The sequence below is a fragment of the Macaca mulatta genome, chromosome 18, assembly GCF_049350105.2.
Source record: "Macaca mulatta isolate MMU2019108-1 chromosome 18, T2T-MMU8v2.0, whole genome shotgun sequence".
NCBI lineage: Eukaryota > Metazoa > Chordata > Mammalia > Primates > Cercopithecidae > Macaca > Macaca mulatta.
The window spans coordinates 71,557,167-71,580,349 of NC_133423.1; the positions used below are offsets into that span (position 1 = coordinate 71,557,167).

Consider the following 23,183-nt stretch of genomic DNA (forward strand, 5'->3'; position numbering starts at 1 on the left):
TGAAAAAAAACATACACTATTTTTTGAATTACACATAGCAGAAATAGAAGAATGTTTAATGTAAAATAAAATTTAGTTATTGTTTTCCTCTTAAGAAAGATGAAAACTGGCTGGGCATGGTGGTTCATGCCTGTAATCCCAGCACTTTGATGGGCTGAGGTAGGTGGATCACCTGACATCAGAAGTTCGAGACCAGCCTGGCCAACATGGTGAAACCCTGTCTCTACAAAAATACAAAAATTAGCCAGACATGGTGGTAGGTGCCTGCAATCCCAGCAACTCGGGAGGCTGACACATGAGAATCGCTTGAACCCAAGAGGTGGAGGCTACAGTGAGCTGAGATCGCGCCACTGGAGCTGAGATCGCGCCACTGCATTCCAGCCTGAGTGATAGAGACTCCATCTCAAAAAAAAAAAAAAAAAGATGAAAACTTCATATTATGATAGAACAATTATCAAATATAAGACAAAAATGCCACATTGCAGGGCAAATCACATGGAGTAGATATACAGTATTCTTCTCAATAATATAGATGTTTGTTCCAGGAATTTAATGACAAGAAATTTATGAGGTAAAAAAAATACAGAGGTAAATCAAAGTGGTTGTACTCTTACAGAGTTCGACTTACATTTTTTATATGAAATATCTACATGTATCTTTACATGCTATAGTCGTATCGGAGCATATTTTCAAAAGCTTTTCTCATCGTTCTTGTGATGAGTATGTATTTACCTTTCTTTCACAAAACTTGGGCAACCTTCATTTTTCCATGAGTTCCAGTTTTCTTCAGTGTTTAATATATGCTGGGAAAAACAGAGATTACATTTTGGTTAATGGAATCCTCTGAAATTCTGTTTCGTGCTAAGAAGAGGATGTAAACATAAAAAACACATACCTCTACCATCTTTGAAAATCTTTCTCCATCGGGGGGGTTTTCAGATAGTAGCTGTGATTAGAAAGAATATACTAAGCTTTCAACAACTTTCTGCATCATAGGAGTGGTTTGTAGGCAGAGAACCAAGGAGTGTTTGTGGTCTTGTACCTGAGCTTAACTTTATCCTTATTTTCCTATTTGGGGCTGAAACAAAGAAAATCCTAAATTTCCATTTTTTCAATCATGGGTTTGTTGCGTGTTGAACTTACTTGATAAACTGATTTTGTAGTATCTTCAATCCAAAGTGATTGTTCATCAGTTAAAACATAGTTTGAACTAGGGAACAAAGCAATGAAAGCATGCTTGAGTTACAGCAATGCATATCCAATTTTAAGCTTTAAAAAACACAAGGCATGTAACATGTAACTATACTGTGGATAGTGTCAAAAATTACCAAGATAAGAATAGTCACAAATGAAAGGATTATAAGAGAAAATTCTTGTACTTCTTCCTCAAGAGGGTTGGTACTAAAGACATAAAAACATATGCAGGTAATAAAACATTCAATTAATCAATCGGATTCACTATGAACAGAGCAATAAATGTTTCCTAAAATAAGCTGAGTGTGAAATGAAAACCTCTGATTTGATATTAAGATATTTGTATACATGATGCACATTCAGTATGGCATGCTACATTCCTTTAAGGTTCATTCAAAACACAACGAATAAAAACACCCAAACCCTAGAAAAGGCAACAGGCAAACCCAAATTGTTAATAGCCACCACTAACTGAACTCTCACAATGCACTAGGTGATTTAAAGACATCCAATAAATATTGATGGCTAGGATCTGAACACTTTACATACATTATTTACTGAATTCTTGGAACAAGTACATGTACATATTAAACACAGACTACAGTGGCTCAATGATTTGCCCAAGGCCATAAAGCTTTAATTCAAACCTACGTCTCACTCCAAAGTCCCTGATCTTCCTACAATGCTATACCAAACCTCAAAAATAGATAGAAGGATAAGAAATTACATTTTTTTAGTGTTTACCATGTGCTACTACCTTAAAATGACAAGTCTGAAAGAGCTGCACTGCAGCCAGCAAATGATGAGCCTGGGATTCAAACCCAGCAGGTAGTAAAGTCATTATACAACTAATACTGCATTGCTCAGTGTCCTTAACACAAATATCGTTAAGTAGCAGTGGGCTCCACCTTCAGTTATGGACAGGACAGGAGGAAATGGATGGAGGGATTTAGATAGACAGTAGAGAGCCTAATAAGGTTTTGTGAAACCCCAAAGAAATGAACTCCTTCTTGCTTAAATATTTTATTTGCATCTTTTAGCTTGAATGTCCTACACAGCTCCACACCTTGTGAGAGATGTATTACTGGCTTAGTCTACAAATCCGCTTTGGAGGAGGTCTGAGGGAGGTGAGAAGGGAATGATGGAAGTTTGGAGCAGAGACCTCCACCTGCCAATAAAGACGACAACTCCTGCTAAGCCCTGGAATTGGGGCAGGAAAAACTCACACTGACAGATATATTTAACATCTTTTCCTTAATCCTAATATCTAAAAGCCTTCAATATATCAGCTGCAATACATGTGTTTTAGGGATACAACCTTAACATGAAATGGACACAATACAAAAGAAAAATCATAAGCAAGTCCTTTTTTTTCTTGGCTACTGTTTACAAATTATTTACTACCCATATTATCTTACCTTTTGAATTTGACCTGCCCCTTGAGATATTGGAATAAAATGAGATACTGCAACAGGATGTGTCGACGAAAGTTACTGTCACTCAGTTGTAAATCCATCAGCTACTCAAGAAACAAGCAAACACATATGAAAACAACACATTAAAATCAAGTTTTGCCTAAAGGTACAAAATGTGCTACTATAGAAATGGAAGATTCCAATTCAATTTAAAAAACATTTGTTGAGAATTCATTGCACATGAGGCATTACCGCACAAGCCCAAAGACGGTCCAGTCAAGGTTTCACTTAGACTTCTTGACTGTTTTATGCCATGACAGATTCATGTTGGTGGATAACAATGCGCTATCTGTGGTCCTGACATGAGGATAAAATAAGGCAGAAATATGAAAAAGTAAACTGGGCATGGTGGCACAAGCGTATAGTCCCAGCTACTCAGGAAGCTGAGAAGGAGGATCACTTGAACCCAGGAGTTCGAGATCAGCCTGAGCAACATAGCAAGACTCTAAATTAAAAAAAAAAAAAAAAGTAAAAAGTAAAATTGAGGCTACTACTTTCCCACATATGAAGAAATACTGGCTAAAGAAGATATGGATAACAGCACAATATCAACGGGTACCACTCATTTTTGCAGCCCTGTAAGTGCCTGCAACAGAGGTATTAAGAAATTAGAGGTGAAAATCATCTCTGATTAGATGGGCTTTGTTTTTTTTTAGCTTTTAGTGAAAACTGCATCATACTTGTATTATCACAGAATCTAGATTAGAAAGGACTTGAAGGTGATTTATGAGGAAGTTCTTCAACGACCCTGCCATCCAGCTGTAAGAATAACTTGCGGGTGACGAAGGAAAGTCATTCTGATTATGTGCATGGAGCACTGAAGGAAAGGTGAAGTCTGTAACCACAAACTCACGCTAGTACTGCTTTCAAAAACTACAGTAACAAAGGAAAGCCACGTTCTCCTAAATGAATCACCAGTAAGGCAGCTGGAAGCGTCAGAAATTGGTTTTGGTTCAATGTCCCAAGTTCTGGTGGCTCTGCTTTACATGGTTTGGTACCATTTACTAAGGCCACCTAACACACACAAGCCTCCTTATTCACTAGCAACCCCTTCCACACCGCGGCTCCAGGTCTTAAAAAAAAAAAATTAATGATCAGCCTTCCCGTCAGGTTTCCCACACTTTTAAGGACTGAATGTATTTGATTGTTATTTATATTAACTCTCCTATCCCAAACTGGAAATGTGAATGGCTGGCCATCAGCCTTCCCTTCCTCCAGCCCCTGGGCAACTTGACTGTCTCCACTCAGGCTGTTAGTTCCTTGCCATCAACTCCACGGACAGGCCCACCTCTGCTCCAGCTACCCACTACTGTGGCCACAGCTAGACCTGGGGTTACAGCTTCCCCAGATCTGAAGTCTTTAACTCACAATCCTATCTCACCACCTCTATCCTTCCCAGGTCTCTCACTCAGGTGCTTCCAATATACCTAATATTTGGATCTTACTGAGACTTTAAGGCCCTTTCTATTCTCTACCTGTTAGTCCAATCCTATTTTAGTCTAGATAAGGGGTCAGCAAACCTTTTCCTGAAGTGTGAAATAGTAAATATTTTTATTAATAGGTTACATGGGCTAAGAGGCATAGTATGGATATTATGTAGGTATTTAAACATCTAAAATATAAGAGATAAAAAAAAAAACCAAAACCACCAAAAACAACCAACACGGGTGGTGGGCCAGATTTGGCCTGTAGGCTATAATCTGCCAACTCCTGGTCTAGACTTCATGGTTAATCTCTTTGGCTGTTTTCTTGCCAACTTCCTCAACACACTTGTCCCATATTTCTTCTGTCACATCTAGTGAGCACACAGCAACCTTGAATAAACCAACTGTCACCTTCTCTATACCAACTCTCAGGCTTCCAATCTCGGCTGAAAGTGAGGTGCCTGAGTGAATATACCAAATTACACAGCTATGCAGAAGGCACCACTGGTATGTGGTCTCCACCTTAAACATATGTTTTTAGTCAGCAATCTCTCTTTATTCTTCAAGGTCATTCTCTCTCCTATTCTTCACAGTAATGATTTCAAACCCTTTTCACTTAGCAAAAATACTACTTTACCACTCCTCTTCACTTTCAGTAGATAACTACTTTTGCCTTCAATGAGGAGAAAAATTCATTAAATTGGAAAGCATTTCATTTCTTGGCCCCAAAATGACAAGTCAGCTGCACCCACACCTTTGTTTACCTCATTTCCTTCTGTCACAACTCTTTCATGACTAAAGGTATTCCATCTGGATTACCTTCCATCTGGAATCCCAATATCCCTAATAACTGAGTTCCATCAACTGCCTGCCCTGGTTTCTGTATCTACCACCTCTTCTTTCCAAGCTCCTTTCCATAAGCATTACATAACCTCCCTCAAAGATCTCCCACATTCTCACCTCCCCCTTTAATAGCAAAGCTTCTTTAACTGACTACAGGCACTGTTGCCAATCAGCCCCTCAACCTGCTATCATCTAACAGCCTCATCCACTAATCCATTGAAAGTGTTTTTGTTGGTTGGGCGTGGGGGCTCATGCCTGTAACCCCAGCACTTTGGGAGGCTGAGGCGGGCAGATCACGAGGTCAGAAGTTCGAGACTAGCCTGGCCAACATGGTGAAACCCCTCTCTATTAAAAAAAAAAAAAAAAAAAAAAGTTGGGCGTGGTGGTACACACCCTGTAATTCCAGCTGCTCCGGAGGCTGAGGCAGGAGAATAGCTTAAACCTGAGAGGCGGAGGTTGCAGTGAGCCGAGACCATGCCACTGCACTCCAGCCTGGGCAACAGAGCGAAACTTGGTCTCAGGGCAGGAGAAGTGTTTTGTCAAGATCACCAATGACTTATTTGTTGTTAAATCCTGTGAACACTCTTTATTGTCCTCATCCTACTTGATATGCTTGGCTTCCATGAGTGCCCTGCTTTTCTAGTTTTTCTGTAAACTCACAGGTTACTCTTCAGTCTTCTCCTCGTCCCTTCATTCTCCCTTAAACATGGGTTTTCTTCAGGATTTGATTCAATATTTTCTTCTCTTCTCAATCTACACTCTCCCCTCCAGCTCATTTCATATACTCTACAGTTTGAATTACCATTTATAAACTGATAACTCCTACAATATACTCTCTACCTAGATCTTGTTCCTAATCTCCAGATTTGTATACTCAACAACCTATTACACATCTCTACTTGAATGTTCAACTGACACTTGATTGGATTTTACAAAGTAAAACATCAGTTTTCTCCACAAAAGCTGTTCTCCAGTGTTGACTAATTCAATGAGAGGCTCCAACATCCACCCATTTGCCCAAGCAACTCTAGGAAGGCTTCCTGGAGAAAGGAGCATCTAAACTCTCAACAAGGAACAAACCTAAAGATGGAGAGTGGGGGTTGGGGGACGGGGGAGAAAAGGGGGGAGCCAAATAAGAGACTGGTCTATTTGAAGGACCAAAGTTCAGAGTTCAATACATCCGGAGTAGAGATGTGAACCCCTGGCTTAAAGAGACGAACCAAAGTGGCTAGGTGATGCTTACTAGCTGTTCATTTTATTTTTTTATGTTGAAAGATTTTTCTTGATAGAAACAATGGATTGAAAATAGGAGTCAACAAACCACTGAATCGGGGGTGAAAAGGTCTAATGAGATTCAAGCTAACTGTTTCACATTATACTTAAGGAAACTAGGTCCAGAAAAGTTAAAACTACCTAGGCAAGATTACACAGCTAGTTAGTGACAGAGCTGACAGTGAAACGAATGCACTCAATTGTACCCTTTCCTTCATAATATATACTATCTAGTTCCATTTTTCTTTGCTTATTTAAAAAATTATACCATTTACACTATGTCATAGGTCAAACATTTCATTATTATTAGTTTTAGAAACAGGGTCTCACTCTGTTTCTCAGGCTGGAGTGCAATGGCACCATCACAGCTCACTGCAGCCTTGAACTCGGGGGCTCAAGCAATTCTCTCGCTTCAGCCTCCTGAGTAGCTAGGACAACAGGCATATGCCACAATGCCCAGCTAATTTTTTTCTTTTAAATTTTTTGTAGAGACAGAGTCATACTTTGTTGCCCAGGCTGTTTTGAACTTCTGGCTTCAAGCAATCCTTCAGTCTCAGCTTTACAAAGTGCTGGGATTATGGGTGTAGGCCATCATGCCTGGCCCAAATGTTTCTTTGTAAATGTCTGTGTATCTTGAGCAAAGGGCTTTTATTATCCTTAGCTGTATGTATGTATATATGTATTTAGTACAGAAGGGTCTTGCTATGTTGCCCAGGCTGAACTTGAACTCCTGGGCCCAAGTGATCCTCCCACCCTGGTCTCCTAAATAGCTGAACTACAGGCATACATCACTGGACAAGGCTACTGTCCTTAGTTTTTATGGCACATCTTAGCTCAGGCCTCAGTTTTCCCGATATTCTAAACCTAAAAAGTCTCATGCTTTTCATTTTAGTCATCCTTACATGCCTTTCTGTCAACCAATTTTACATATAAATAATATTCCTGGGTAAAATTAAAGTATATGAAATCTTCCATTTCTATCAATTTAACACAAAATACTTTAAAAAATGTGTGTTAGAAAACAAAATATTCAGAACATTCTCATTAAAATCTTACCAACTGTCATAACACATCAGGTGAGATCAAATTATCCAATTTTTAAATTATGAAATATTTTAAATGTTCAAAAAGGTATAGTTAAATAATACAATGTTCATGTACCCACTACCCAGTCACATATAAAATCCTAACATTTTTACTTGTTACACATCTGTTAAAGAAACAGAATATTATAGACACTGTTGAAGCTCCCTCTATAACCTCCCTACTTCTATTTCCCTCCCTCCCTCTACTATGGTAACCACTACCATGTATTTCACGGTTAGGATTTTTATACACATTTTATATTACTACATATGTAAACATCTATAAATAATATATGGATGTACTTTGCATTGTTTCAACCTCTATACAATATGTGCTATTGTGCAATTTGCTATTTTCATACAACACTATGTTTGAAATTTACCCATCTTAATACATGTTGCTCTAGTTCAGGGATTGGCAAATCTTTTAAGGACCAGCCAGAAACTATTTTAGGCTCTATGGACTATATATATCTGTCACAACTCTTTATCTCTGCTGTTACAGAGCAAAAGCCGTCAGAGACAATCTAAATGAATGAGGGTGGCCATGTTCCAATAAAAATTATTATTCTTTTTTATTGTTTTCTGAGATAGGGTCTGACTCTGTCACCCAGGTTGGAATGCAGGAGCACGAATATGGCTCACTGCAGCCTTGACCTCCTGGGCTCAAGCGATTCTCCTGCCTCACCCTCCCCTGTAGCTAGGACTACAGGCATATGCCACCACAGTCAGCTCATTGTCATATTTTTTTGTAGAGATGGGGGTATCACTTTGTTGCTCAGGCTGGTCTCAAACTCCTGGTTTCAAGCAATTCTCCTGCCTTGGCCTCCCAAAGTGCTAGGATTACAGTCACCTGACCTGGCCCAATAAAAATTATCTACAAAAACAGATGATATGCCAGATTTGCCAACCCCTGCTATAATTAATCCATTTTCAGTGCTTTATAGAACTATCACATAAAATTATCTTATCACCCAGTCTTCTGCTTGTGAACACTGACACTGTTTCTAAACTTTCATTTACAAATACATCATTTACAGACAATGGTACAGTGAATCTTCTTAGAGATTTCCTTGTGTACATGGGTCCTATGTAGGGGGCCATATTTAGGAACAAATTTTAACTTCACTAGTTTTTACAAAAGTATTCTGCAAAGTGGTTGATTCAATTTATATTTCAACAGTGTATAAAAGTTCTCATTTTCCCACATCTCTGCCAACACTATTATTGTTAGGCTTTTCAATTTTGGCCAGGTTGCTAAGTGTGAAATGGTTATCTCATCATTTTATTTGCACTAGAGAGGCTTAGCAACTTTTGCAAGCTCATTCACTATTCAGTTTTCTACATCTTTAAATGACTTGTTCTTATCATCTTTTCAGTTTTCCATCTGGTTGTCTTTTATCAATGGAATATTCTGAATACTAATCTTTCCTGGTTATATAGGTGGCAAATAATCTTCTCCTAGTCTGTGCCTTGTCTTTTTACTTTGCTTATGGTATCTTTTACTATTCAAGACTTTTACATCTTAATATTAAATCTTAAATATTAAATTGATATTTTTCCCTCATAATTTGTGCTTTTTGTAGCTCAAGAAATCTCTCCCTACTCCAAATTTACATATTTCATATTTTCTTCTAAATGTTTAAAAGTCTTGCCTTTCTCATTCATACTGTCAATTAACCTGGAATTGACTGTACTGAGGTACAGACTGAATTTTAATTTTTCCATATGGATAATTTATTAAGAATAGGCTGGGCCTGGTGGCTCATGCCTGTAACCCCAGCACTTTGGGAGGCTGAGCCGGGCAGATCACCGGAGATTGGGAGTTTGAGACCAGCCTGGCCAACATGGAGAAACCTCATCTCTACTAAAAATATAAAATTACCCAGGCATGGTGGCACATGCCTGTAATCCCAGTTACTCGGGAGGCTGAGGCAAGAGAATCGCTTAAACCCAGGAGGTGGGTTGCAATGAGCTGAGATTGCGCCATTGCACTCACTTGGGCAACAAGAGCGAAACTGTCTCCAAAAAAAAAAAAAAAAGGAAAACCACAAATAATTCATCCTTTCCTCGCTAGTTTATAATGGAATCTTTTTGTATATTAACTTTTCTACAATTCAGACTTTCTATTGTTTTAGTTTTCTTCTTCTGTATACTGGTACTAATAATTACCTGTCCTAACTACTATTGCTGTATAGGTCTTAATATCTGACAGGGCAAGTGTTCCTGCTTTCTTCATATTTTTCTTACTCTTGGCTCTCTGCTTTTCCATAGAAACATTAATACTAACTTTTTGAGTTCCCATGAAAAAACCCATTTGGTCTTTATAATAAAACAATTCATATTCCTTTGGGTATAACTTAAATTTAAAAATCCATTTGGATACTGATTCAAAACATGCTGAATCAATAAATCTGGGGAGAAGGGGCACTGGGTCTGTATCTATAAATGTAACGCTGCTCCATTTTTGTAATGTTTCTCTATGAAGACTACGCCTAGGTATTGGAGAGTTTTCACTGCTATTCTGAATAACATGTAATTGATTACTAGTTTATAAGAACACTATTGATGTTTCTCTTGCAATCTTGCTGAAGTTTCATTAGTTCTAACAGTTTCTTGGTTCTCTTGGATTTTTCTCTGCAGACAATTATATTGTCTTCAAATGGGGATAGTTTACTCTTTTCTTTCCAATACTTACAATTCTTATTTCCTTGTTTTTTTCTCTTATTGAAATGGTTAGATCCTCCAGTACGGTGTTGAACAGAAATATGGTTAGTGTCCATCCATGTCTTCTTTTTGGATTTAATGGGAATACTTTTTAAAGTTTCATAATTGTGTATGATGTTTGCAATAGGGTTTTTAAAATCAGTCCTTTTATCAACTCAGAGAACATTCCTTTCTACTTTTTGTATTGAATATTAGATTTTATTGAATTTTCTTGACTTCTGAGCTGATCATACAGATCTTAAAAATCTTTAATCTTTTTTTTTTTTCCCAGACATGGTCTTGCTGTGTTGCCCAGGCTGGTCTTGAACTCCTGGGCTCAAGCAATCCTCCAGCCTTGGCCTCCCAAAGTGCTGGGATTACAGGCGTAAGCCAATATGCCCAGCCAATCTGTTGTTCATCTGGCATTATATTCATCTTTCTGATGAACCATACTTACATTCCTAGGATAAACCATATGTCTCTATTTAAAAAAAAAAATAACTACTTCATTTGTGAGTTTATAAAACACTTCAATAAATAGAAAACATTCTATTTATATGTGAGACGAATATATATACACGTTTTTCCTTGTTCTGTCCTTATCGGGATTTTAAGTTATAATCTTATATAATGAACTGGGGGGCTTCTCTTTTTCTAACTTCTGAAAATTTTCATTTATGGTAGAAATTATTTATTCTTTGAAGTATTGATAAGATGTGCCTGAGAAACTTCTGGGCCTGATGTCATTCAAAAAGTGTCATTCTGGCTGGTATTTCTTTAATGGTTGTTCATCTATTTAGTTGTTTTTTTTTTTTTTTTTTTTTTTTTTGAGAGTCTATTTTGGTCATTACATTTTTCTAAAGAATTCCCATTTTATTAGGCTTCAAAATTTATTTGTAGAAGTTGTTCATAATATCCTCTTAATCATTTCAAATATCTCTAATTATGTCAATTTTTACTGTTAATACTGTTTGCTGGTATCTTTTCATTTTCCTTGCACAGGCTCTGGATTTCTTTTTATAACATTTTCTTTTCAAAGAAACAACTTTCAGTTTTGCTGATATATTTTATAGCTTCTCTTATTTCATTAAGTTGTGCTATTATTATTACTTCCATTTTCTTGAGGTTTACTTTGTACTTTTTCTAACTTCTTGAGTTGAATGCTCAATTTGTCACTCCTTCTTGACATTTTTTCCATTAATGCATATGAAGCTTTAACGGTCCCTTTACATCTCCCTTTATTTGTAACCCACACTTCTGACATATCATTCTTCCTGTAATTACAATTTTGATATATTTATTACAAATTTGGAATTTCCATTATGATTTCTTCTTTAATTCCTGGGAAATGCATTTTTATGTTTTCATATATTTGCCTCTTTTTAAGCTGTCCTTTTTGCAGCTTTAATTTTAGAATTCTAATTTGATGACAGAGAAATGTGGCCAGAGAATCTGTTCTTCATATATAATCTTTGAAATTTGCTGAGAATTTCTTTGTGACCTAGTACATGGTCAAATTTTGTGAATGTTCCACGTATACACAAAAATAAATATATTGCTTCTATTTACTCTGTACTACATCAAGCTTATTACTGTCATTGTTCAAATTTTCCATATACTTAACTAATATTTAGTCAACCTGATCCATCAGAAGCAGTTAAAAATACATACTGTTATTGTGAGCCAACTTCTCATAACTTTGTAAGTTTTTGCTTAATATATTTTGAGGGTATATTGTGAAATACATATAAGTTCATGACACCTTCTTGGTGGTTCATTCCTTTATTATGTAGTGTTCCTTGTCCTATTTATACTTTTCCCCTTAAATTCTATTTTATTTGTTATTTATGTAGCTTTCTTTTTGTTGGTATTCGCCTGGTATGTTTCTTTCCATCCTAATATTTCAATCATGAGTTTTGTTTTAGGTAAATATCCCTTGTGGATACAAACTGCTCCATCTTCCATTTATTAAATTTTTCTTGTGTTCTTTTCTTTTCCACCTAAGTTTTAAGCTCTTAGGTCTGCTTTCTTCCTTCTTAGTGAAAATCATGGAATTACGGAACTTGGCTTTGCATAACTAGGAAAGGATAAGATTCTGAGACGCAAATCTCATTAAAAGGAAACTGGCGCCCCCAGAAGACAAATGTACCAATGGCAATTTGGTGCATGGGAAGCTCAGAACATCTGTGTAAATGTGAATTTATGTTTTGCTCTTGAGCCCCCAGTGAGGAAGAGTACACAAAAGGATCGCTACTACTAACCTTGAGTTAGTTCAGAATGTTTTCACTCCTTAAAAGTGCTTTTGTATGACCTCTAGTTGGCCTAATTTAATACTTTTTCCTGTTGACTGAGTGTAGGCTCTTTTTTTTCTTTTACGTGAAAACCCATGTGAATTGTGTGTCAGAGAGTGGGTGACAGGGTAGTCTCTGTAACATGACTGCAGGCGTTGCGTATTTCTCGAAAAAGTCTTGAGTCTATGAAAGGAACACAGCTATACAGTTTCTACAGTATATAACTGATCAGATTGTGTGTCTTGAGAGATTTCTGGAAAAGTACTAAATCTCTCATGTACTGGATTTTTTTTTTTTTTTTTTTTTTTTTGGAGACAGAGTCTTGCTCTGTCACCCAGGCTGGCGTGCAGTGGCACAATCGTGGCTCACTACAACCTCTGCCTCCCGGATTCAAGCAATTCTCCTGCCTCAGCCTTCTCAGTAGGTGGGACTATAGGTGCGCACCACCACGCCCAGCTAAATTTTGTATTTTTAGTAGAGATGGGGTTTCACTATGTCATCCAGGCTGATCTCAAACTCCTGGCCTCAAGTGATCCACTCACCTCAACCTCTCAAAGCACTGGGATTATAGGCATGAGCCACCACACCCGGCTTCACATACTGGATTTCCTTTTTAAATTGCTGAAAGGCACCACTAAGTGCTTACATAATCCTGGACGAGGTGTTAAAATCTACCCAGACAATTAAGAAATCAAGGCTAAACTCCACATGTTTTGAATATACTCATTTTCTCCCCAGACTAGGAAAAAAATATATAGGTTCCACAGTTAGTATGTTTACAAATATTTAACTTTAAACTTTAAATTTAAACTTTTTAAACTTTTAAACAATTTAAACTTTTACTTTTCACAAATGTGTCAGATATTAAGTTAGGATCTAGAGGATTAAATTGTAAAATAGTTTTCTACCTGGAATAGTACCTTCCATATAGCTTATTCAATTGAAATAGAAAACACTGGTTTCTTAGAAAAGAATGTATAAACAATTGTATAAAAACAACTACATTATAAATTTAAATAGCATTCCTTCTTTTTTTTTTTTTTTGAGATGGAGTCTCACTCTGTTGCCCAGGCTGGAGTGCAGTGGTGGGATCTCAGCTCACAACCTCTGCCTCCCAGGTTCAATGGATTCCCCTGCCTCAGCCTCTAGGGTAGCTGGGATTACAGGCACCTGCCACCACACCCGGCTAATTTTTGTATTTTGTGGAGATGGGGTTTCACCATGTTGGCCTGGCTGGTCTTGAACTCCTGACCTCAAGTGATTTCCCCGCCTTGGCCTCCCAAAGTGCTGGGATTGCAGGCGTGAGCCACTGCGCCCAGCTCTACTTTGTAATAATTCTTTTCAAAGTGTCTTTCAAAAAAAAGTTCTTAAAAAAATGAAAATCTAATTTTAGTTTAAAATTAAACTAAAAGACCTCTCAGTGTCCCTGCTGAGTTATAAGATAAAAGGAGACGCCCATTGAAGGCAGGACCTATCAAGTCTCAATCCTTTTATTTAGTAAAAAAGTAACCTGAAGACACAGTCTCAAAGTTTTAAGCAACTTTCTGTACTAATACAGTAATGTGTCACTTACCTACAGGGATACAGTCTAAGAAAGGTGTCATTAGGCAATTTCCCCACTGTGTGAACATCATAGACTGTACTTAACAATAGTATTGCCTACTATACACCTAGGTTATATGGTACAGCCTATGGCTCCTAGGCTACGAACCTGTAGAGCATGTTACTGCACTGAATACTGTAGGCAACTGTAACACAATGGTTAAGCATTTGTGTATCTAAACATAGAAAAGGCAAAAGTAAAAATAGTATTATAATCTATAATCTTACAGAACCACTGTTGTACATGGGGTCCACTGTTGACCAATTATGTGGTCATTATGTGGTGCCATTATGGGGTGCATGACTGTACTGTGAGGTAGACTTAGAAGGCTATAGTATTCCTCAATAAAATAAATACCAAAGATTTAAATTTCATTTTCCTTAATACTCATAGTCAATGTAAAACAAACTCTAATGTTTTACATTAGTGCTATTTGAAAGTTTTCAGTCTAAAAGATGACTTTATGACTTTTCTTTGGTTAAACCACAAGGTAGAAAAAAGATACAAATATAGAATTCTAATAAACATAAGATTTTTCTGCCTTTAAAAGGCTAAAATGAAACTTTCTAATATAGGTTATTTTGTTGTTACCTGTATTATTAATACTTAGGATTATTTACACATAAACATGGGTGAACAACTAAATCAAGCTGTGATTAAACAGCCAGTGTCTATACGTTGGTTTTCATAAATCTCAGACAATACTGAAAATTATATGAATTTACAGAATATTCTTACGCTATCTGGTAAAGTTTTAATACTCTATAGGATCAGAGAGTATTGAAAACATTTCTACAAAAAATTAAAATTCAAACACAGAAAACATAAAAAATCCCTAACATATGATTCTTTTATTTAATTTAATTTTATTTTTTTGAGACAGAGTCTCACTCTGTTGCCCAGGCTGGAGTGCAATGGTGTGATCTCAGCTCAGTGCAACCTCTGCCTCCTGGGTTTAAGCGATTCTCCTACCTCAGCCTCCCAAGTAGCTGGGATTATAGGCACCTGCCACCACACCCGGCTAATTTTTTGTATTTTTAGTAGAGACAGAGTTTCGCTATGTTGGCCAGGCGGGTCTCAAACGCCTGACCTTAAGTGATCTGCCTGCCTTGGCCTCCCAAAGTGCTGGGACACAGGCGTGAGCCATTGTGCCTGGCCTGATTCATATATTTTTAAACCTATGTATCTCTGACCATACCTTAACATGTTTGCTCTTCGTAACACTCAGGATGAAATAAATCAGTTAATGTTTACATATTAAACATGCTTGATAGAATTGTTTTAAAAACTAATTTTAGGCCGGGCGCGGTGGCTCAAGCCTGTAATCCCAGCACTTTGGGAGGCCGAGACGGGCGGATCACGAGGTCAGGAGATTGAGACCATCCTGGCTAGGACGGTGAAACCCCATCTCTACTAAAAAATACAAAAAACTAGCCGGGCGTGGTGGCGGGCGCCTGTAGTCCCAGCTACTCGGGAGGCTGAGGCAGGAGAATGGCATAAACCTGGGAGGCGGAGCTTGCAGTGAGCTGACATCTGGCCACTGCACTCCAGCCTGGGCGACAGAGCGAGACTCCGTCTCAAAAAAAAAAAAAAAACAACTAATTTTAAAGTTTTAAATAATACTGTTATTAAACACTGATCTATTACAACATGCATATAAAAGTATATTGAAAACTAATAAATACTTGTATATAATAGAGGAGGGAGCCTGATTAACTCACAGAAAAAAATTTTTTTCCTCTGGGTATGAAGTCCATTTATAACCAGGGAATTTTTTTTTGCCCTCTATAGAGTCTGTCCAGAAGTCCAAAATTATTGTCCGCATCAGAGAACATTTTCTTTTCAAAGGTCTATTAACATTTATAAATATGACTTCGTTATGCTTTTGTGTAATCATGACTATACACTGTTGTAAACATAATAAGAGTTCTCATTTCTAGAGGACCTAAAATTTGTAATGGTCTGTTATAGTCAGTATTAATTTCTATTACTTTGGCTAATAAGAAGGTTGGGCGGCTTCTCACTCTCTCTCTGCTCTTTATCTTATCAAATAACTAGTCTCCTCTGCTAGGTCTTTCACAGCCTTTGCCTCTCTTCAAGATTAGGCTCCAAATTCAGAGCCTACTTTGGCAGTACACCTTCTGCACCCTAACTGCCTTTAGTCTTTCCTAGAGGGCTGCTACTTGGTAGCATCAATCACTTTACTTTCTTATCTTGCTTGTATAACCATGGCTTGACTCACACACAGAGGTTATTCTAAAAATAACAATGGCCGAGTATACTCTTAAGTTTTCTAATATGCTCAATGATATTTAAAGAGCTGTTCTATTTGTCAGGACCACAGAGTTCAAAAATGTCAGAACAGAGGGTAGTTCATGCCTTCCGCCCTGAGGACCATTACAAGTCAATTTTATTTATATTAAAAAATGTCAATCATATGAAAAGGTTTTATCTATAGTATTTATCTTTACAGGATGAGTGAAAGCATATGCTAAGACTGACACAACTGTCAGCAAAAGACTTCTAAAGCAGTGATCCCCAACCTTTTTGGCACCAGGGACTGGTTCCATGGAAGACAATTTTTCCACAGACCAGGGGTTATGGGGTAGAGGGAATGGTTTCAGGATGATTCAAGTGCATTACATTTATTGTGCACTTCATTTCTATTATTATTATATTGTAATATATAATGAAATACATATACAGCTCACCATAATGTAGAATCAGTGGGAGCCCTGGGCTTGCTTTCCTGCAACTAGAAGGTCCCATCTGGGGGTGATGAGAGACAGTGACAGATCATCGGGCATTAGATTCTCATAAGGAGCACACAACCTAGATCTCTCATGATCAGTTTACAATAGGGTTCATGTTACTATGGGAATCTAATGCTGCTGCTCATCTGATAGGAAGCGGAGCTCAGGTGGTAATATGAGTGATGGAGAGCAGTTGTAAATACAGATGAAGCTTCACTTGCTTGCCCACCACTCACCTCCTGCTGTGCAGCCCTGTTCCAGAGCTATCTAAAAGCCTCCCATACCAAAAACAACTAATGAGATTAAAAGAAAAATTGTAGGATAGTGGTTAGCCTGCCCACTTGTTAACAGCAGGGTCTTGCTTCTGCCTTCATTTGCTCCTAGCTAAGCTATAGTATATCTTATAGGAGACCTATCTTAGCCTTTACTACATAAAGATTCAACCTCTCAAATGGACATAAAAACTACAAAACATTTAAGGCAGAATGACTGTATGGATAGTTTCTTACTGCCAGGAACTTTTTTTAAAAAAATGACCAAAAGTCCTAACTAGAGGCCTCTTCACGCAATGCAAAGACCAAGCAAAATTGTGAATTTTCTTTTCTCCATGAAAAAGAATGGCCTAATGACCACACTAGGGTCAACAGTACATGACTGTGGGTAACCTCACCCTGGTAACTGCTAGCCACTGAGTATTCCGTCTGATCATTCTCGTCATTGAGTCTCAGACGGAAAGCGAGAAGCGTATTATTCTAAAGGACTGGATAACCCTAAAGCCTATATCTAGTTAGTGTTGTTATACTCTTTTCTGTGATAACTTAAAAGATCCAAAAATATATTCCTTTAACCATCATGGTAATACTCATGGTACTTAAATGTTTTGAAATGTTGTTCTACTTTTACATGCTACATAGTACGGAGGGAGGAATCCCTATAATACCAGTGCCTTTTATTTGGTATAAGTTGAACAATTAGAGGTAAAATCCTCCCTTAAAATTTCTGAGTATGACCTTGAACTAACCTTAAAGAACAGATACTTTTCCACTCCATTAAAAAATAAACAACCCAGGTATCTCAGCACTACATTTAGCAAGTAGTATCCCTGAATTATTTTGCTCTGCTAACAAGGGAACTATACTGTTGGGCATTAGTATTTACAATCACACTCTAGGTAGCACAAAAATGTGGCACTTTGTTTCTAGGGGAAACTTCTGTCTTTAAGGAAGGAAGATACGATAATTTACAAAGACACCCATTTTATTTGTAGAACCTCTGCCTACCTGTAGTTGCCACATAACTGGCCTATCTCCAACTATAAAGTTTATATCATCTGGCTGGGCATAGTGGCTCACGCCTGTAATCCCTGCACTTTCGAAGGCTGAGGCAGGCAGATCACCTGAGGTTGGGAGTTCGAGACCAGCCTGGCCAACATGGCAAAAAAACTTGTCTCTATTAAAAAATACAAAAATTGGCAAGGCGTGGTGTCGGGTGCCTATAATCCCAGCTACTCAGGAGGCTGAGGCACAATAATCGCTTGAACCCAGGATGTAGAAGTTGCAGTGGGCCAAAAAAAAGTGTCTCAAAAAAAAAAAACTTTATATCAAACTTGCCAAGTATTATTCCTGGACTATCCCTGAGGAAAAGTCTGACCAGATTCATGTAACAAAACACAATGCTTCTGGATAATAATATTCCCATTGGATGGGGTCACAGGCTCTATTACAGAGATGAAAGATCTAACCTTGTAATGATAAGCACTTTTCTAAACCTATTCATCAGTGAAATGATAGGCTATAGAATTATGCTCCAAATAATCACAGCTTTAGATTTCACTTTAGCTAGCTCTTACTGGCAAGGAATACAGCACCTGTATCCCTGAAAAATCCAGACCTTTCCCATGACTTACCAAATCTGTATCAGAAGTTGAAAGTAACATCAGGCCCAAAACTAGCGTATATTTAGGTGTGAAGGCCTTTTTGGGAATCCTAGTATACCACATAAGGTATAGAGATGCTGGAAGGCTTCTTTCAGTGCAGCAGTAAAGCTTACAAAATGTTGCATATTTTTCATGATATAGGTAACGCATTACAAATATTTTCACTTGTATATTAAGTAGTAAACACTAAAAATACACCAAAAAATATGAAGAATGTACAAGGAGGACTGTAAATTTAAGATAAAGTTGTTGCTCAAGGGGCAACAAAGGGAAATGAAGATGCAAAACATTATATGTCTCACATTCTCTTTGGTACTATTTTGTGCCTTTTTCTTATTCCTATGGTAAGTTTTAAGCTTCTCAAAGCTGGTTTTACCTTCCTCGTGGTATTAATTAATGAAATTTCAGAGCTTAATCCTGAAAGTTCATGTTCTAACTGCTGGTGAAAGCAAGTTTACAAAGATTCATAAAGGGAGAGATACTATTAGAAAGCCAAGTGTGATAAAGTGAATGGAGAATGATATAAAAGCATCAATCCCATATTCCAATGTGGAGATTTCTCTGAAAATGTTTAATCCTGCTGTTTTTCATTATTAAAATGTCTTTAGAAATGCTATTTGTTCGGGAGGCGGAGGCAGGAGAATCGCTTGAACCCAGGTGGCAGAGGTTGCAGTGAGCCAAGACCGCGCCATTGCACTCCAGCCTGGGCGACAGAGTGAAACTCCGTCTCAAAAAAAAAAAAAAAAAAAAAAATCTATTAAGACATCCAGATTTTTGAAATAGCTATCATGTCCTGAGAAATGTGGACCTGTAAGTCTTAAAAGTATACAGGTCTTACTGGTTGTTTTATTTTGTAACTTTTTTACCCTGATAATATTAAACTGACACCTCTGCATTCTAAAAAGTAGATAACCTTGGGAAGTTTCTCTGTTAAGCAAGAGCTTTGGGATTTTCCTCTCCTCTTCCACATAAGGTAGAATAAAACCTTTGAATTCTTTAGTCAACCAAAAGGTTTCTATATTTGTTTCATTTAAATTAACAAATATAGCTGGAGTTTAAAAAATCCAATCTGATAAAGTCTTATTAGGTAAATTAAATCAGTTTATACTTGTTATTACTGACATATTTCTCCCCTCCTTTCTCTTCCTTTTTCCTTCCCTTTCTGCCATTTGCCGGATTTATAAAGTAGCCTAGGTTCCTCCCTGCCTCCCTTTGATCTCTGCTCTTTGAGAGCAACAAGTTGGTTTTCTTTTGGTGGTTACCCTTTTAATATACATGAAAAGGAATATTCAGTATTCCTTTCCTACGCCTGAAGATTACAAGGACTGCCATAATTTTAAATTACTCACGAAACATCTCTGCTTTCCCCTTCCATATTATTACTGTCATCTAGTTAAGTTCCACGTTAATAAAACTTTTTAATCAAAAAAATTTTAAATCATTCATGACTTTTTTGTGTTTATAGTCAATAGTAAATTTACTGTCATATTTTTTAATTTTTGTGCTCACCGTTGCCTTCTGTATCCCACTCCATTCTTATGGGTTCAATTTCCTTCCTCCTGAAGAACATCTTTGAGTAGTTTTTTTCAAAATGAGGGTCACTGAGTGGTAAGTTATCCTGGTCTTTAAACAAAAATGTCTTTCTTCCATCGGCAGTCTTGGGTATATTTAACTTGGTATAAAATTCTAGATTCAATGCCATTTTTCTTTCAGCACTTTAGTATTTCTCTACCGTCTTCTGGTATTAATGGTTGATATCTGTTAGAAATCTGCTAACAGTCAAACCGCTGTGCCTTCCCAGTATATCTGTCTTTCTTATCCCTTAGTGGTTTTTAGGTTTTCTCTGAATGCCCACAGTTATGGCATGAGGTACTGAAGAGTAGATTTATCTTTCTTTATCCTGCTTGGCAGTTGTGGCATACTTTTAAGCCGAGGATTTGAGATTTCCTTCAATTCTTTGCAATCCAGTTTCTCTACCATTCCCTCCATTTTCTTCTTTGGAAATCCTACTAGACAGATGTTGGAAATTCCCAATCTATTCACCATGGCTTTTAACTGCTCCTTCACTTAAAAAAAAAAAAAAAAAAAAAAAAAAAAACTGTGCTGTTTGCTGGATGAAGTTCTCATCACCTTCTTCAGTTCACTAGTTCTTTGTTCATCTATGTCCAGTGTATAGTTTAATTCTGTGTGCTGAGTTTTGGTTTCAATGATTATATTTTCCATTTCCAAGACTCCTGATTAGTTGTGTTGACTGTCCTACTTCATTTCAGCCTGCTTCTGTTTCATGATTTCTTGTTCCTTTTCAATGGATTAAGTTATCAATTATCTTTTTGAGTATCCAAAACATATATGAAGTCTTGGTCAGGCTATATATTTCATCTGGAATAAATATACGTCTATCCCAAGAGTTGATTTTGCTGGTGATCCTTCTTAGCATTAGATTTATGGATTTTGGAATTTTAATTTATCAGAGTTTTGAACAGGAGCCTTTTCTTTTGGGATGTTTGTTTACTTCCTTTCCCCTCCCTCTCTGTGTACATCCTTCCCTTTCTAGCAGTTCTGCATCTGCTTCTACCAGGGCCCCTGAGTCCAAAAGTCTAGAATAAGTCTTATGATGACTTCTTACAGCAGCTGCTTCATAAGTATACTTAGCATATCACATATCTGGTCACTGAGCAAGCAGATGGACACAAAGCTGTCTTTGTTATCCCTAGGCTCACAACTTCCTATAAAACCATAGCCCTTGGCAGAAGACTGGCAATCTTTTTTCTTAGTTTCTTTCCAAAAGTGGATAAAAGTTCCACCCTAGTCCTTGGCTTCAAGAAGCGAAACTGGCTCTGGCCCCTTGTCCCACATGGTGCACATTTAGTCTCTGTTACTTGTAGCCAAATTCCTGGACACCACCACCTGCCTTGGATAGAGAGTCCAGCAGGCCCAGGCTGCAGTTTTGCTCACTACTTGGCATTTCTGGTCCATGAAGATATTTATCTTGTTTGTGGAAGCCCAGCCTTGTCTCTTTTGTTTTCTCGTTTATATTTTACCCGTCATTGCTATGTGTTTGGAGCAAAGGGAGTGAGTCGAAACATAAACTCAATGTGCCATCTTGACTAGAAACTTTACATCATCTTGTAGCATTATATTTGAACAAAATTTACTTTTTAAAATGTATAAATAAGATTAACAAGGAACTTTTAAACCCCTTACTTGTACCTAAATATTATGAAATATTATTTTCATATACAAATTAAATCCTAACTTGACGTTTAAAATATATAGACATGAAAGTAATTAAACTGCATTTATTCCAAAATTAGTCTACAAAACAGACTTAATGTAGAATTACTTTCACCTTTGAAATCAAATTAGTCCTACTTGTGAAAGGAAGAAATGGGACTTTCAAAGTAACATTAATCAGCTTTAACCCAAAGTAAAAATAGGAAACATTTCTATTCAATTTAAGTTAGAAAGGCTGTCAGCTAAACAGAAATAAAACAAGACCATTTCTTATTATGCTTAGTGAGAAAGAAAAACTTATACCTTTTCACTTGTTAAAAATTTTGCAAAATATACATGCTCTCCTCCTGTTTTCAATTCTTCCATCTTTTTTCTTGAGGCCTGAGTATCATCTAATTTATAACTCTTAAAAACAGCTAAAACTTCTTCAGAATACTGCAAAATAAAAATGTTAGTTTTATTCGACATTGTTACCCAAATTTGTTTAGTGCTTTTCTGCATCAAAATGTCTAGAATTTACTCTCAATCATGTATGTATATTGTATATTGTAAGGCACACTAACAATAAAAATTATGGGAGTAAAAACTATTGTGGATATTTCACTTGTTGTAAAAGTAGGAACAAGTTCCCTACTCCTAAAGAAATGCGATTTCTTGGCCAGTTGCGGTGGCTCATGCCTGTAATCCCAGCACTTTGGGAGGCTGAGGTGGGCAGGTAACTTGAGATCAGGAGTTTGAGACAAGCCTGGCCAACATGGTGAAACCCTGTTTCAACTAAAAACACAAAAATTAGCCGGGCACCTGTAGTTCCAGCTACTCGGGAGACTGAGGCTAAAGGATCCCTTGAACCTGGGAGGCTCCGTCTCCAAAAAAAAAGAAATATGATTTAAGAAGTTTGTGTAAGGGACAAACAGAGAAGGGAACACTTTTAAGAGTGTATAGGAATTTACCAGTGAAATTGTTTAACTACCTGTAGAAACTCTTATGTATTTCTTGTGCTAAAGACTGAGCAAATAAATTCCATCAAATTCTGTTCAGTTAGAAGACAATTTCAGATTATTTCTCACTAACCACTTAATCTGAATTTGGATAGTGCTGCCCCCACAAAAAATTGCATACAAAACAAAAACTATTAAAAATAACATAACACACACCACGCTACTTTGAGAACTACCTACTTATCTTATATTTTGATTACAACAAAAAAGGATAACTGATCTTTAAGTAGCCAAGAAAAATATAAAAAATTCTTCTAAAACAGGATTGGCAAACTTCTTCCATAAAGGACCAGAGAGTAATTATTTCAGGCTTTGTGGCCTTTATAGTCTCAGTTGCAACTACTCAGCTGTGCCATTAGAGTGCAAAAA

At 37.1% G+C, this 23,183-nt stretch overlaps 1 protein-coding gene across 1 annotated transcript in view; it reads right to left on the minus strand.

Annotated features, from left to right (window-relative positions):
- Nucleotides 1-23,183, minus strand: part of THOC1 (THO complex subunit 1) — a 52,117-nt gene that overhangs the window by 10,417 nt on the left and 18,517 nt on the right. The window contains exons 11-15 of the mRNA NM_001260975.1: nt 22,120-22,251; nt 2,613-2,713; nt 1,144-1,210; nt 896-946; nt 733-803 (exon numbers count right to left, since the gene is read on the minus strand). Coding sequence (NP_001247904.1) covers nt 733-803; nt 896-946; nt 1,144-1,210; nt 2,613-2,713; nt 22,120-22,251 — 422 coding nt within the window. The remainder of the gene's footprint in view (nt 1-732; nt 804-895; nt 947-1,143; nt 1,211-2,612; nt 2,714-22,119; nt 22,252-23,183) is intronic.